General features: G+C 31.3%; 2 protein-coding genes across 2 annotated transcripts in view; both read right to left on the minus strand.

Moving 5' to 3' along the window:
• Positions 1-5,770, minus strand: part of LOC134685668 (ethanolamine kinase 1-like) — a 31,117-nt gene extending 25,347 nt beyond the window's left edge. The window contains exon 1 of the mRNA XM_063545628.1: positions 5,630-5,770. Within this exon, the coding sequence (XP_063401698.1) occupies positions 5,630-5,749 (120 nt within the window). The 5' untranslated portion in view covers positions 5,750-5,770. The remainder of the gene's footprint in view (positions 1-5,629) is intronic.
• A 5,508-nt stretch (positions 5,771-11,278) lies between these two features.
• On the minus strand, positions 11,279-12,745 carry LOC134684593 (complement C1q tumor necrosis factor-related protein 3-like). Its single transcript, XM_063543890.1, has 2 exons — positions 12,364-12,745; positions 11,279-11,739 (listed from the first exon to the last, which is right to left on the minus strand). The coding sequence occupies exons 1-2, from the start codon at positions 12,743-12,745 to the stop codon at positions 11,279-11,281; spliced, it is 843 nt and encodes a 280-aa protein (XP_063399960.1).
• Between the last annotated feature and the right edge of the window lie 2,121 nt (positions 12,746-14,866).

The raw sequence follows: 14,866 nt of genomic DNA on the forward strand, positions 1-14,866 counted from the left end.
GGTCACAAGTATCACATTGTGCCTAATTTAAAGATTTTAATTCCAAGTTAAAAGTTTTTTTCTTTACTGGATTTAAAGAATGTTACATTGCTAATGATTTGGAATAAATTGTATATAACTGGAATATCAAAACCAAATATAAATACATTTTTTTTGCTTAAACATCAAGATACAACGATTATGGTATCCTGTATCAATGGAGAAAATATGGAAAATTCTGAATAAATTGTACTAATTGTTTTTAAAACAAGGCGAAGCACATATTTAGGAGTTTTATAATACTGTTACATTTAAGATGGATTTTAAGAAAAAGTATACTGTTCAGATTATTTTAAGCAGGTTTTGCAATAAAATAAAACTAAAAAAATGCTTTCGGTTTCTAATGGTTTCCTGTCAGGTTTAAAAAAAACTTTAATATAACATTGAAAATAGATTTTAAATATTTACATGAAGCAAGTAACACTAGTAATGGTGTTTATTTATGCCTTTTGAATTATATTGTGCAAAATAAAGAAAATGAAGATTGGTTTCCTGTTTGGTTTCATGTCACGTAAACGGTGAATCAAAATGTATTAATTTTTTCTCGAAAAACTCAATTGTTCCATTCATACTATTCTAACACCAACACAACCCACAAAATTAAAAGGTTAAAATTTTAGAACTTATAAAAAAGGATACAAAAAGAAACCAAAGGCCGAATACCAAATTATGGTCCATATATCTATACTATTAAACGCTCTATAGGTACCATGTATAGTCGCATCATTAACATCCTCTCTTATGATTATTCCGTTTGTGTAATTTTGGGAGAAAAACGAAAATAAAGGCGTCTGGATATAAAATGTCAAGTTTATTAATGAATTACAAACAGTTCCGTACCATTTCGCTAGCTTCCCTTGGCCAGAGGTCAATAAAATTTCTGCAGCAGTACCTAAAGTGTTGTTTTTATAAGACTCTACAATAAGAGTTTTAATCCCAATGTCATGGTCCACTGAACATAGAAAATGATAGTGCGAGTGGGGCATTCGTGTACTGAGGACACATTCTTGTTATATAATATTTTTTAGATAATATAAAAACATACAGGAACAAATTTACTGTCAAATTTTAGAAAGACTCTATTACTAAAAAAACAACCCAATAATTAACAAAAATAAAAAGTTGGCTAAATGAGAATGCCTTATTTTAAAAAGTTGGATAAATGAGAAGACACCAAAAAATATGTTCACCATGGTGGCCCTATATGTTCATCATCATACCCCTTGTTACTTTTTTAATACACAAGGTATTAATCAAAAACTAGTCAAGGATCTTAAATGCATTGAAGTGTTAAAATTATGTATTATACAGGTCATGTGTCTCAGGTAAAATATACATGTATGTGTTTGTCAAATTTATTAACTGTGATTATAACAAGAAAATCAAAAATTAAATGAAATAATAAAACTAATTGAACAAATAGCCTATTAGTTTTGATATTATCCCTTTTCTATGATTTTTAAAAAATTAAAGTTAAAGTTATTTTTTTATATGTATTAAGTCTAATTTTTGGTAAGTGAAGAATAAATGAATATCACTCAAATATAACTGAAAACATTTACAGTGCCTGTCTTTTTCTATTGAAATGTGTTTCTCAAATTAATTTTCTAAAATCAAAATGGTTTATTATTGTAGATAGACTGATCTGCATTCAAGATTGTCTTTAGGCCATTCTATCCTTTTAAGGAATTTTATAATGTCAACTATTTTCTATTTCTAAATAATGACCCTTTATTCTCTACCTATTGACACAATCAAGTTTACAGTTTTTATCATAAGTTTTTATTCTTAGATTTTTCTTTAATTTTTTTTTTATCAAGGACTTCAAAGGGTTATATTAATTCATTCAAGTCCCTGCAATTATTAACTTTATCTAAAAGGCCTAGGTCAAGTGACATATATATTCTTTGCAAATGTATACCAAGAATATGTACCATGCCAGTCCAGCACTTTCAACAATATAATACACCAAAAAATATGAATTAATTAATAGACCATAAAAGTGTCGCCATCTTTAGAAGTGTACTTTATTTTTCCTGGAAACAAATTTTGACAGAAATTAACTAAACTGAAAATAACATATTTGATAAGTTTCAAGACAATTTCTTTAAATAATTTCTTTTCATAAGATTCACTTTATTCAGATATAAGAACATTTATCATTATGATTAGCATTTTTAATAATAATTTATCAAATTTTGATGATAACTAGGTGGGCATTTGGAAAATAAGTCTCTTCAGTGATTGTTTGTGCACAACTCTTGTTTTGAGATTTTTTAAAAAATTAGATAAACAAAATTAGTTTTTTCCTAAACCATATATATACATGAAATGATACTTGTATTTTTCCAGAATAATATTACATGTATTAGATGTTATCAAAATTTATTGCAAAAGGATTGATATTGATCATCTTATTTTGTTAAGAAACTGACTTCCTTTCTCAATTTTATTGTTTAATTACTTTCTTGGGTTTTTTTAAATGTCATTGGCATGATTTTTAGTTATTATTAATAGGAATAATTCATTTAATATAAATGCATAATAAAACATCATGTACATTAACCTTTTACTAAAAAAAATACTTAAGTCTTACCAAGAAGAAATTAAAAGAATAAGTAACAAAAAATAATCAGGAATGAAAACAAGAGTGCACACACTGAAATGTCTCGACTTCTTTACTAATCCTTGATACTATCTTGATAGACCTAAATATAAAGCTTTATTACAACTGTCACATAAACTCAACATTAACCAAGAAAATGAAACATTGATCAATGAACCATGAAAATGAGGTCAAGGTCTGATGAACCATGCCAGGCAGACATGCACAGCTAACAATTCTTCAATATTACAAATACAGTTGACTTATTGCTTATAAATAATGAAAAACAGACCAAAACACAAACACTTAAAACTTAGCAATGGACAGTGAAAATAAGGTCAAGGTCAAATGAAACCTGCGTAATCGACATATAGATCATAAAATATTTCCATATACCAAATATTGTTGACCTAATGCATAAAGTATTAGAAAAATAGACTAAAACTAAAAAACTTAACTTTGACCACTGAACCATGAAAATGAGGTCAAGGTCAGATGACACCTGTCAGCTAGACATGTACACCTGACAATCATTCCATACACCAAATATAGTAGACCTATTGCATATAGTATAAGAAAAACAGACCAAAACACAAAAACTTAACTATAACCACTGAACCATGAAAATGAGGTCAAGGTCAGGTGACACCTGCCAGTTGGACATGTACACCTTATAGTCCTTCCATACACCTAATATACTAGACCTATTGCTTATAGTATCTGCGATATGGACTTGACCACGAAAACTTAACCTTGTTCACTGATTCATGAAATGAGGTCGAGGTCAAGTGAAAACTGTCTGACAGGCATGAGGACCTTGCAAGGTATGCATATACCAAATATAGTTATCCAATTACCGGTACTTATAATAAGAGAGATTTTATTACAAAAAATCTTAACTTTTTTTTCAAGTAGTCACTGAACCATGAAAATGAGGTCAAGGACATTGGACATGTGACTGACGGAAAGTTCGTAACATGAGGCATATATATACAAAGTATGAAGCATCCAGGTCTTCTACCTTCTAAAATATAAAGCTTTTAAGAAGTGAGCTAACACCGCCGCCGCCGGATAACTATCCCTATGTCGAGCTTTCTGCAACAAAAGTTGCAGGCTCGACAAAAACCAAACATAAATAAAAAAATTCAAGACAAAAAAAATTATAATAAATTGAGTAAAACAATATTTTATTCTACATTTTCAATAAAGGTGAAATGTCAATTTTAAAAGAAACCTGAGTTACCTGTACAGGTAAATTTTAATGAAACATACCAACTAAAAACTTCAACCCTGATTGATTTTAACAGGTATTTTAAACATAATCAGATAAAACATCTATCTCTCTGTAGATGTCATTAAAAAAAGGGTAATTGTTTAACCCTATTTATACATTTAAGCATATACATGTAAAAGATAAAATTGAGTAGTTAATTCAATACTTTTTGAACAAACTCCTCTGTGTAACTTTTTGAAGTTCATGTGGCTACATGTACTCCCTCTGTTACAACTTAATTTAGGCATGTAAATTTATGTTTGAGGGGCACACTTATAGTAAGTGTTAACAACAAACATGATAAACTTACGAATGTTTTAATACACAACAGGTACGTTTTCATATTTTGACAGTATGAACATATATGAGGGGGAGGACTGCTATAAATGGGCAGAAACGACAGAAAAAAGGCAAGGGCCTCAATAAAAAAGGGGTGCTGTGCCTTGTTCAAACTTTCTAGCTAAAAGAGGGGGATAGGACCTTTATCAGGACCCCGGGATCAGGTGTTTTTAAGCACAGGATTTAGGGATTGACCCTTTCGGGATCTGGGAATTCTTTATTCAAATTTCAGGACTTCAGGATTATGTGTTTTTTAAGCCCAGGATTTTGTGTTTTAAAGCCCAGGATTTCGGGATCAGAACCCCTCCTAAAACACTGACTTATTATAAATTTATAAGTTTGACTGGACTAAAATGAAATAAAATAAAATTGAGAATGGAAATGGGGAATGTGTCAAAGAGACAACAACCCGACCAATTAAAAAAACAACAACAGAAGGTCACCAACAGGTCTTCAATGTAGAGAGAAATTCCCGCACCCTGAGGCGTCCTTCAGCTGGCCCCTAAACAAATATATACTGTATGAATAGTACATATGTACTTGAAGTCGTATACCTACCATTCAAGGACTGTATAGCCAGTCAAGGTCACTAAAAACTTCTATAGTCGTAGTAAGACCACAACTATATCTTTGAATGAACTTTGTCTTGATCATCATGACATTAGTTATACATTAATATGCATTTTGACAAAATAATTAGGCCTAACAAAACACTAAAGAAACCCTGTTTACATTCAAAGAATATCACTTTCATACTTTAGTGTGAAACATTTTTAAAACAAACTTATTTATAGCAATGCACACTTACTAAAACACAAAACCAATAAAAAGAGTGATAGTGTGTGTGGGGGCAGGGGGAGGCTATTGTAAAGAAAGCAATTCTGTAAATGGAAGCGAATGTGATTTGGGGCAAACAAACCCGAATTTGTATTCTTATAGAAACACCCAATGTTACGAAAACCTATGTCCAAACTTGATATTCATACCTGCCAACTGTCACTATTTGTGGGGGATTTCCCCCATGGAGGCGCCCCCAAATTGAAATTTTGAAATAGCAATTTTGTCAACAATTTAAACCAAACAATTAATTTTACAATGACTTTCTGAAAAGTAAGAAGAAGCAAGCCAAAAAACAACATTAAAATGTATTAGCAGCCCCTTTGAAGGTTTTTAAGGACTATGACAGCCATCTTGCACACAAAATCCCCATCGGCATTTTGAAAAGTTGGCAGGTATGGATATTATCACTCGTTAGTGATAAATCACACGTCAGCGATAAAGAGATAAACGAAGCAAACCGGGTCAACGAACCTCAGAGGCGTGCAAAATAGCTGCAAATGCGACGAAATAAGTGATGACAACTGCTTACAAACCTTAAATTTTATGTTATCTGTTTTCCATTGAGGTCGTATTACATCTAAAATAGCTTGTGCACTTTTTTCAAGATTGTTTTCATCAAGGCTAATATTCAGCTGTTCATGTTGTCGTGCCATGATTGTAAAATACAAAGTCAAAATAGGTCAGACATGAATTATATCCGCATATAGATGATATAGGATTCGTCCAGAATTTTATAAGACTAATCTATTATAACGTCAGTATCATTGCCGTACGCCTAGTGCGTAAAAATGTATGTTAAAAGAGTAAGAGGCAAACAAACTTAAAGTATAATCATTGCTATCTATCATTTCTGATTATTTATTTATTTAAAATAATTCAGTATTAATCTATATATATATATTTTTTTAATACAATCTTAAATGATAGACTTGACAAATATTTATTACAAAACAGTCTAATTACTGAGTTTCAAATTGGCTTTGTTAAAAAGTCCAGAACATCTGATCATATGTTTTTGCTTAAAAATCTGATTGACTCGGTACTTTCCACAGGTAAAAAATTGTATGCCTGTTTTATAGATTTTAAAAAGGCGTTTGATTCAGTCATACATAGTGGTATTAAATATAAACTATTACAGATGGGATTAGGAGGAAATTTTTACAACATTATAAAGAACATGTACAATGTTAGCTCAACTTGTGTCAAAGCTGGGAAAATTTTAACTGACTCTTTTAGAGATAAATTAGGGGTTCGACAAGGTGATAACCTAAGCCCTAATCTTTTCAAAATTTTTATAAATGACTTTCCATCATATATTGATAATGTTGATGATGATCTGATTTTGGGTGATACTAATATTAATTGTTTAATGTATGCTGATGATATTGTTTTGCTCTCTACCACATCATATGGTCTTCAATCTAAGTTAAAAAATGTTGATAAGTTTTGCTCTGACTGGTGCTTAAACATAAACACCAATTAAACAAAAAAATTAGTATTTAATAAGCAAGGTAGACTTATCAATGAAAAATTTACTCTTCTGCAAGTTGAACTGGAATGTGTACAGCACTACAAGTATTTAGGCCTTATATTTTCGGCTTCAGGAGTCTTCTCTCATGCAAGACAGGAATTGTACAAAAAGAGTCTAAAAGGCTATTATAAATTATGCAAAGATGTTATTCGTTCACATCCAAAAATTACTACCAGTCTACATCTATTTGATCACATGATCAAACCTATTTCTTTATATTCCTCTGAAATTTGGGGTACATTTAACCCAAAGAGTAGTAAATTTAGAAATGATATAGTCTTAGATAAAATTTATTCAGATCTTGAACCAGATAAATTACACATGAAAATAACAAAATTTATTTTGGGTGTAAACAGAAAGAGCAGCAATTTTGCTGTACTCTCTGAACTAGGTAGATTTCCTATTTATATTAGTATTGTGAAAAATTTACTGAATTATTATTTTAGAATTGAAAATATGCCTGAGGACTCTTTATTATATAAAGCCTTACAAACCTCTAAAGATTTAGATGATAAAAATCACAATAGTTGGTATAGCAGTGGCAGACACTTATGTAAAATTATTGACCTGCCTAGTAACTTATTAATTTTAGTAAATACAAATTCAGAAAATGTTTACTTAATTGTTTAAAAGTATCCTATGTCAAATCTTGGGAAAATGCTTATAGCCAAAATAGCCAAGGAAAACTAAGAACATATTGTCAGTTTAAAACATCATTTTGTAAAGAAAATTATTTAAATATCTTGAAAAATTTTGATTTGAGAAAAGCTATCACAAAATTCAGGATTTCATCTCATAGACTAAAAATTGAAACTGGGAGATATTCCAAATTAGAAGTTCATCAAAGAATTTGTGATAAATGCGATTTAAATAAAGTGGAAGATGAACTTCATTTTCTTATAGAATGTCCTGTATACTCTAAGGATAGAGGCATGTTATTTGATCTGATATTTAAAGAATGTAAAAATTTTTACTCCTTGGATATGGTCAATAAATTTATTTGGCTATTAAACTGTGAGTCTATTAATATTTTAAAACAACTTGGCTATTTCTTATCAAAACACCTGCCTTGAGTAAACATTTATAATATAACACTGGGATACTGTAAGTAATATTTTAAATGTCTAACTTTTTAAAGCATACTGTTTTGTTGTTTTGCTTTATTGTATTTGTAATTGTTTGTAACTATATATTGTCATGAATGTATATGCACTATGCCCCTTAAAAGATATTCTATTCTATTCTATTCTATACTAGAGACCTATAAATTTGGTTGATTATATAGGAAACCAATGAATCATGACTGGAGTAGGTCCCTTAGGTCACTGAGTAAGCGCGCCCCCCCCCTTTTTATGAAAAGTTCTGGATCCGCCACTGCCGATTGTGTACTAGTTTGTCTGTTTGTCTTTTTTTTAACATGTCGTTGTAAGTTGTAAGTTCATATTCGACTTTAGAGTTTGAATGTTCCTCTGGTATATTTTGCCTCTCTTTTACTAAGTTTCTCTATATTTAGTAAATCATGCTTTGAAATCTAAACATAATATATAGTAGTCTCATGTATGTGAACGTTTATTTTTCTGTAATAGTTGTTTAGATTGCTGTTTAGCCATGATGTGGTCAGTGTCTTTCTTAAACTTAGAAATGGTTAGTGTCAGGTCCACTTTTGCTTCATATGTTTTAGTAGTATTAAAGATTTAAAAATAAACAAACAGACTGAATTCACTTCTATATCATTTGATCTTTTGTGGAGAGTTGTTGCATTGGCAAAATACCCCAAATTATTAGTTTGATGAGAAAATTACAGATTGAAGCTTTATTTTATTTGACAGATTATAAATATGAAAGGACGATAAACAACTTAAAATAAAACCTACTAAAACTAATCACTTTTGATTATATATTTTCATTTTTTACGAGATCAATGCATGGCGACAGATGTTGTATTAACTTTTTACTTGTTATTGTAAGGAAACATAGGACAATTGTAAAGGTAAAGTGAACACACTATATATATTTAATATATAAATCCCTGTTACTCAAATGAAACCCATTTTGTAATAGAAAAAATAACTCCATGTTAGATTAATATTAACCTAGAAGTGAATTGGATATTTGCTTTATAAGAGATTTCACAATCGAAGAAAGTGGTGATCCAAATCATAAAATATTTGAGTAAAAATGCAGACGCTAAATGCAACAATTACAATGTATATTATAACCTTCGTGTTCCATATCTTTTTTTTTAAATTTTGATTAAATGTCAACATTTATTGATATATGGCAAGTTTGAAAACCTCTAAAAATTTACACGCAGTTCAATCTATGATGCATTGGCTATGAATATTTACATTAGACTAGTACCTAAGCTAAACCAATCAAATAAAAGTATTTTTTTAAAGCAAATTTTTTTATACAAATTAAATCTAATCACGCTTGGAATTTTGAAAATATGCAACAGAGAGCTATTGTGATTAATATTGTGTTTTTATGCCCCATTTACATGTATAGGCATTATGTTTGTATGCCCCATTTATAGGCATTATGTTTTCTAGTCTGTACATCCGTTTGTTCGTCCGTCCGTTCGTTCCGTCGTTCTTCCGTCCGTCCGTCCGTCCGTCCGTCCGTTCGTTCGTTCGTTCGTTCGTCTGTCCCGCTTCTGGTTAAAGTTTTGGATCGAGGTATTTTTTGATGAATTTGAAGTCCAATCAACTTGAAACTTAGTAAACAAGTTCTCTATATGCTATTATCTTTCTAATTGTAATGCCAACTTAGAGATTTTATCCCATTTTCACGGTCCACTGAACATAGAAAATTATAGTGCGGGTGGGGCATCCGTGTACTTGGGACACATTCTTGTTTCAATATTGTTTTATCTCGATATAATTCAGTCGCACAATAACAAGAGGTATAACATCATTATACTTATAACAACTTTTGTCTGTTAGAAAAAAGGGGTAGCAGGTAGCCATTTTTGTGAATTACAACCGAAGTAGTAATTAGTTTTCATAAAAAAAAATATGATAAAATTAAGAATGAAAATCATCGTTGAATGTTTCAAAGAGACAACAACCGACCAAAGCATTATCATGGTTCGTCATTGTGTTTTGTCTGTACATAATTACACCCGTCTTTTCTTATATATATACTGGCTTCTTTTTTTCCTAATTTCCTTTTTAAGAATTTCAATCGCTCATTATACCTCCTCTGTGAGTGATTTTGCGGTCGGCTAAAGCAATTTTATTTATTACTTTATCTGTTTTTCTGGGTTTTTCAAACTGATTGTTTTACTTGTTAATGTCTCATAACACATTTAAAACGGCTCTTCCTTAAAAAAATACCAAAGATAGCAATTTAGAAAATACTTGTCTTCATATTTCCTCTAAGCCTAATGATATGATGGTGTCGTCTTCTTTCCGTTTAGTTCAATCCTGGCACATATAATACATGTTTTGCACCTGATAACTCGAAGACAATCTTGTTTTCGCATTATACCGTATTGCATCTCTCTAGTCGCTCATCAACTCACTGATAACACGAAAACATTGGAGAAAAAAGGAAATAGCCTCACTGAGTTGTTCACATTATTATTCGTCTAAGAATTTCTACACTAAAAAAAACAACCAATCAACAAAATACAATAATAATATTACACTATCATATATGTACGAGCTCATTCATTACAAAGCGATGATAAGTATAGTAATGAATGTTTCTGCCAAGAAGATATAAATATAAGACATTTTCTTTAATGGTCCCGAATTTTCAATAACTTCTGAAATGAATATACTGCTCAATACTAATCAATATTTGATATATAAAAATTAAAGTTGTCTTAGTGATCAGAATTAGCCGACTATACGGTATGCTTTTTTTTTGTAGTTGAAGTCCATACGTTTGGAAATATTTACTAACATTCAAATCATTTGAACTTCGGGGGCAGTCGTCTCATTAAAATCATAACACATCCCCCTTACATGTATGTTTTATACCGGTACGGAATATTAATAAGGTCTGTGTTCTTATTTGCAATTAAATAAATCGTTTTGCCTATCGTGTCTAACTTATGTGTGTCTGCGTTCCCGATTGCCATTGAAAAAGAAAAGATTTCCAATCGTCTATTACAGAGACTGGTCTGTGAGACTTATTTCATCTTCCCCACCGTGAAGTAGATACACCAATAAGAGAAATTCTTCATATACTTAATCACATTTTATTATTTGAGAGTGAAACAATTGAAAGGTAACATTGACGCATATAACGATTTATCTATGCATCTTGGATTATAACCTCATATGAAAATTTCGTCAGTTCTGGTGCTTTTAGTGTATTTAAAAGCTTCAATTTGCTGCATTACATTAGCTGGTCATATTTGGTCGCTAGCTCTAGCGTCAACTATAAGGTATGAAAATTGGTATCCAATGCATCAGTTGTACACACATTGCCATAAGATTAGGAACGAATGCAAAACAACTACTATATTTTTCCTCTTCAAATTTATTCAAAGGTTCAAACCCGATTATAAGAGAATCTAATCACTATTCATATTTCAAAATCGAAAATTCGGAGGAAAACAATTCATTGTTCGTTTAAAAAAAACATATTTCATTATCTTGTCACTACTTCTGAAATTCATTAAAGGTAAATCAGTAGACTACGCGGATCCAATGCTTGCTCCACTAAATGACGTACGCATTAGATCGTCACTGCGAACTGTTCCTTTGCCATGTGGATAATTTGAATGTGTACGTATAACACAAGCATCCCCCTGATTTAAAACTAAAATGGCAACCCCTGTTGACCCTGTGTAAGCATTTTGAGTAGCTCTGTTGTTATCAACAAATATGCTTCCGCGGGATACATCGTTGATAGAGATTTCAAAAGAATCATAGCCGCCAATCTCCATAAATATGGAATATGTAAAAAGGTACACTCCTGCGATAGGCACAGAGAATGCTCCAGTATATCGATTGTAGCTGCTACCCACGTTAGTTTCCACATGATCAAAGATGAGACTATGATGTGGCCCAATGTTGTTTTCGTTATGAGTCATATAGGCATAAAACCCCACGGTTGATTCAGTAGTGGATGCAGGAGCACCAAGTATACTTTTTGCTACAGACAAAGAAGAAAAATCATGTTTGAAACCATTGAATATCATACATCTCTTTCATATCATATTTTAATAATATGTAATTACGATTAGCTTATTTTATCTTCAAAATTGAATTTCGTTATCTAAATATCACAAATACAGATAGAACTAGATTTGTCATTGCTAGCCGTGAATAGCGGATGGTGCCCTCGTCCCCCTATTGTCAGGGTAACTGCAGCCATTTTGAAAATTCAAAGGTCGAACGATGAATCTGCAAATAACCTTTTTTTAAAGTTTCATTAAGTATGGAGCATTTTGAAATTTTTGCTTTTTATATGGTAACAGCGGCCATTTTGAACATGCCATGTAACATTTCTGTAAATTTTCAGAAAGTTTTGAGATATATGATATGATTACCAATAAGACCAATATCCATCGGAGTTCAAATGACATGAATGTAGTTAGCACGTCCCTTAGATATAGAACTACCTGCATTTTATTATTTTTCCCCATTTATTATTTAAACTTAGTTTACCAAAAGCAAACAATTATTTTGACTGAGGACACAACATATGGTCAATTCACATGTGTAAAAATTAATGTTAAAACAATAAAAAAAAAGTCAGACCTTTATTTCTATTTACCTGTATTATCATTGTCTTCCCGCTTCTGGTTGTTAACCATCATTTCGTTTTCTTCAGCTTCTGTCGGGAATTTATTGTTCAGTTTATCTCTCTCTTTGCTTAGATTTCCAGGATTAGAGTGTCTAGAAACGGCATCGGAGTCAAATTGTTGACGTGTTTTGTTGTTGAAAATATCAGATTGGCTGATGCTTCTATCCGTTTGGTACAAGTTGCACAGGTATGATAATTGTTCAACACTTTCTATAAGTCTTGCTGTCTTTTTTTGCTCTTTCTTCAATGTTCTCTCCACGTGTTTCAAACGATTGATTTCTTTCTGTTGCTGCAGAAGAGTTTCCTCGACTTTTGTTATTGTCTGCAAATGACGGCGGTGTTCATTTTCCATTTTCTTGAATTTAGAATGAAATTTAGTCGTCAATAATTCCTCTAACAGCCTAACTTGCTCAAATGAAATCATACTATTTGGGCCGTTTAGTATGCTCTTCAGTTCTTCACTTTTGAATGTAGACTTTACAGTCTTTAAAAGTAAACACATAGAAGAAATCTGCCAAAATAAATTCATTTTAGCACCAATTGTGTCAATGCCCTAATTCACTCGAAACAATAAGTATAAAGAAGATAAACTATTAAAGGTGAAGTGGAATTCTATATTTAAATGATATAGGCATAACTGTGTATAGTTATACAGACAATTCACCTAAAAGCACGTATATTTTTGTACTGGATTGCATGTATAAATCTGTTCGGACAAGTCTTGACAATCTGTTTCCTTATTGAACTATAGCCAACAAAATGCTTGAAGAAACATATCTTCAAGCTATACTATACTATATAAAAACTATATTAAACACACATTGAACATCTCGACGTTGCCTAATATGCACTTTTAGGTGTTTCGAACGTCGATATCACTCTGCTCAACTCTTCATCAAATTGCATATCACGGCTTTGTGAAATCAAATACGTTGACCTGGCTCTTATAACTTTGACCTGGACATATCATCGACGTCACTATAATTGAACAATGATAAGTTTGGTCAATTTATTCTATCATGCAAAGACTATATAGATATTGTGAAATATCAGGTACATTGTAGCCAACACAATATGAAGTCTTTTTTAACACGTTCGCTGCGCTCAATCGATATTTTCTTTCATACTATGACTCGCAGCTGATATTTTACAATATCAATAAAGAGACCATCTGATAGTTGGTATTGTAAAGGGGATACGATACAGTTTTTATCCTGTATTTACAAGTTCATGAAAATTTGCATATAGGGTATTTTTTACCTGATTAAATCAAATACGTAATAAAAAATATACCTTCATGTGCTACTTTTTGAGTAAAATGAGGTCGAAATTTTATACATTTGCTCAAAATCCAGATTTGTGGCCGTAATTTCTTTTTAACCGCCTTATAGTCCATTCAATAATACATGCAAAACACCAGAGATATACGTACATTGTGTAGGTTCGTATTTTGATGGAGACCTAGGTGTTAAATTGTATTGGATATGTGTGAACTCTATGTATTTCTTTTAAACGTTCAAGTTGTGTTCCGGCTAAGATTTAAATATCGGTTCTAGTATCGAATCATTATATAATAATATGCTTGTATAAACGCTGGTTTACAAAAATACCGGTACGTTTATGAATCTGTTCCAAATCATATCAACTTAATTAATGCAGATGTTAAAGAAACAGTAAATGTTTTAATTTAATGTTTTTTACATGTCAATTTTGATTAAACGCCTTTCCCCTATTTTTTTTTTAGATATAAACGATTTTTTTCTCTATTTTGCTCGTTATTAATCCTCAGGATTCCCAACATAATTGTTGACCGAAGCGTTCCGTAGACTCCACATGAGAGTTATATTCCCTTCTAAAATGAATGAAATGTAATTGTAACTGGTACGTCATAAGTTATAGAGACTTTTGAATTTAGTTTTTTTTTTGGTCCATCAAGTAGAAAATTAGGTCAAGATCAAAGGTCAAGTTCATGATCTTTCTTAAACCGTATACGATGACGACAAATACTTTTTTTGTTACAAATCTGTTAGTTGTGACCTGTTTTGATTCAAAAGGTTCGTTGACATTTGATGAGAGTTTCTTCACCTCTAAAACATAGACTAAGTTGTGTTGGTCATGGAATAGAAATCATGTCTCGTATATAGTGAGACCAAAGTCGTTGGATTTGAGGTCCGCACTTAAAGACCTTGAAATTCAGTTCAAGGTTAAAGGTAAATTTGATGTTCTAGAATTTGATGTATGCTATAGACTCATATGTATACATGATAAAGTCATGTGGTCTTTTGTATGAGGTTGGTACACATATGATCTTGAAAAGGTCAATCAGATTTAACTTTTGGTAGAAACTGCTTGTCTTCATTATCTTAAGCAACAGTATAAAGAAACAATGGCAATTGTCAATGGCAGTCAGCAGGGTTGAAGAACATCAGTTGTTCGACCTGTTAGTCAAATGCGTTTTGTTTAAATATACTTT

Source organism: Mytilus trossulus, chromosome 9 (assembly GCF_036588685.1).
Source record: "Mytilus trossulus isolate FHL-02 chromosome 9, PNRI_Mtr1.1.1.hap1, whole genome shotgun sequence".
NCBI classification, from domain to species: domain Eukaryota; kingdom Metazoa; phylum Mollusca; class Bivalvia; order Mytilida; family Mytilidae; genus Mytilus; species Mytilus trossulus.

Excerpts from the sequence above, each read along its gene's own strand:
- LOC134684593 (XM_063543890.1), bottom strand. The coding sequence starts at position 12,745 with ATGGAAAATGAACACCGCCGTCATTTGCAGACAATAACAAAAGTCGAG. Across the intron at positions 11,740-12,363 it reads GGAAGACAATGATAATACAG|CAAAAAGTATACTTGGTGCT; the intron begins GTAAATAGAAAT and ends CTTTGTCTGTAG.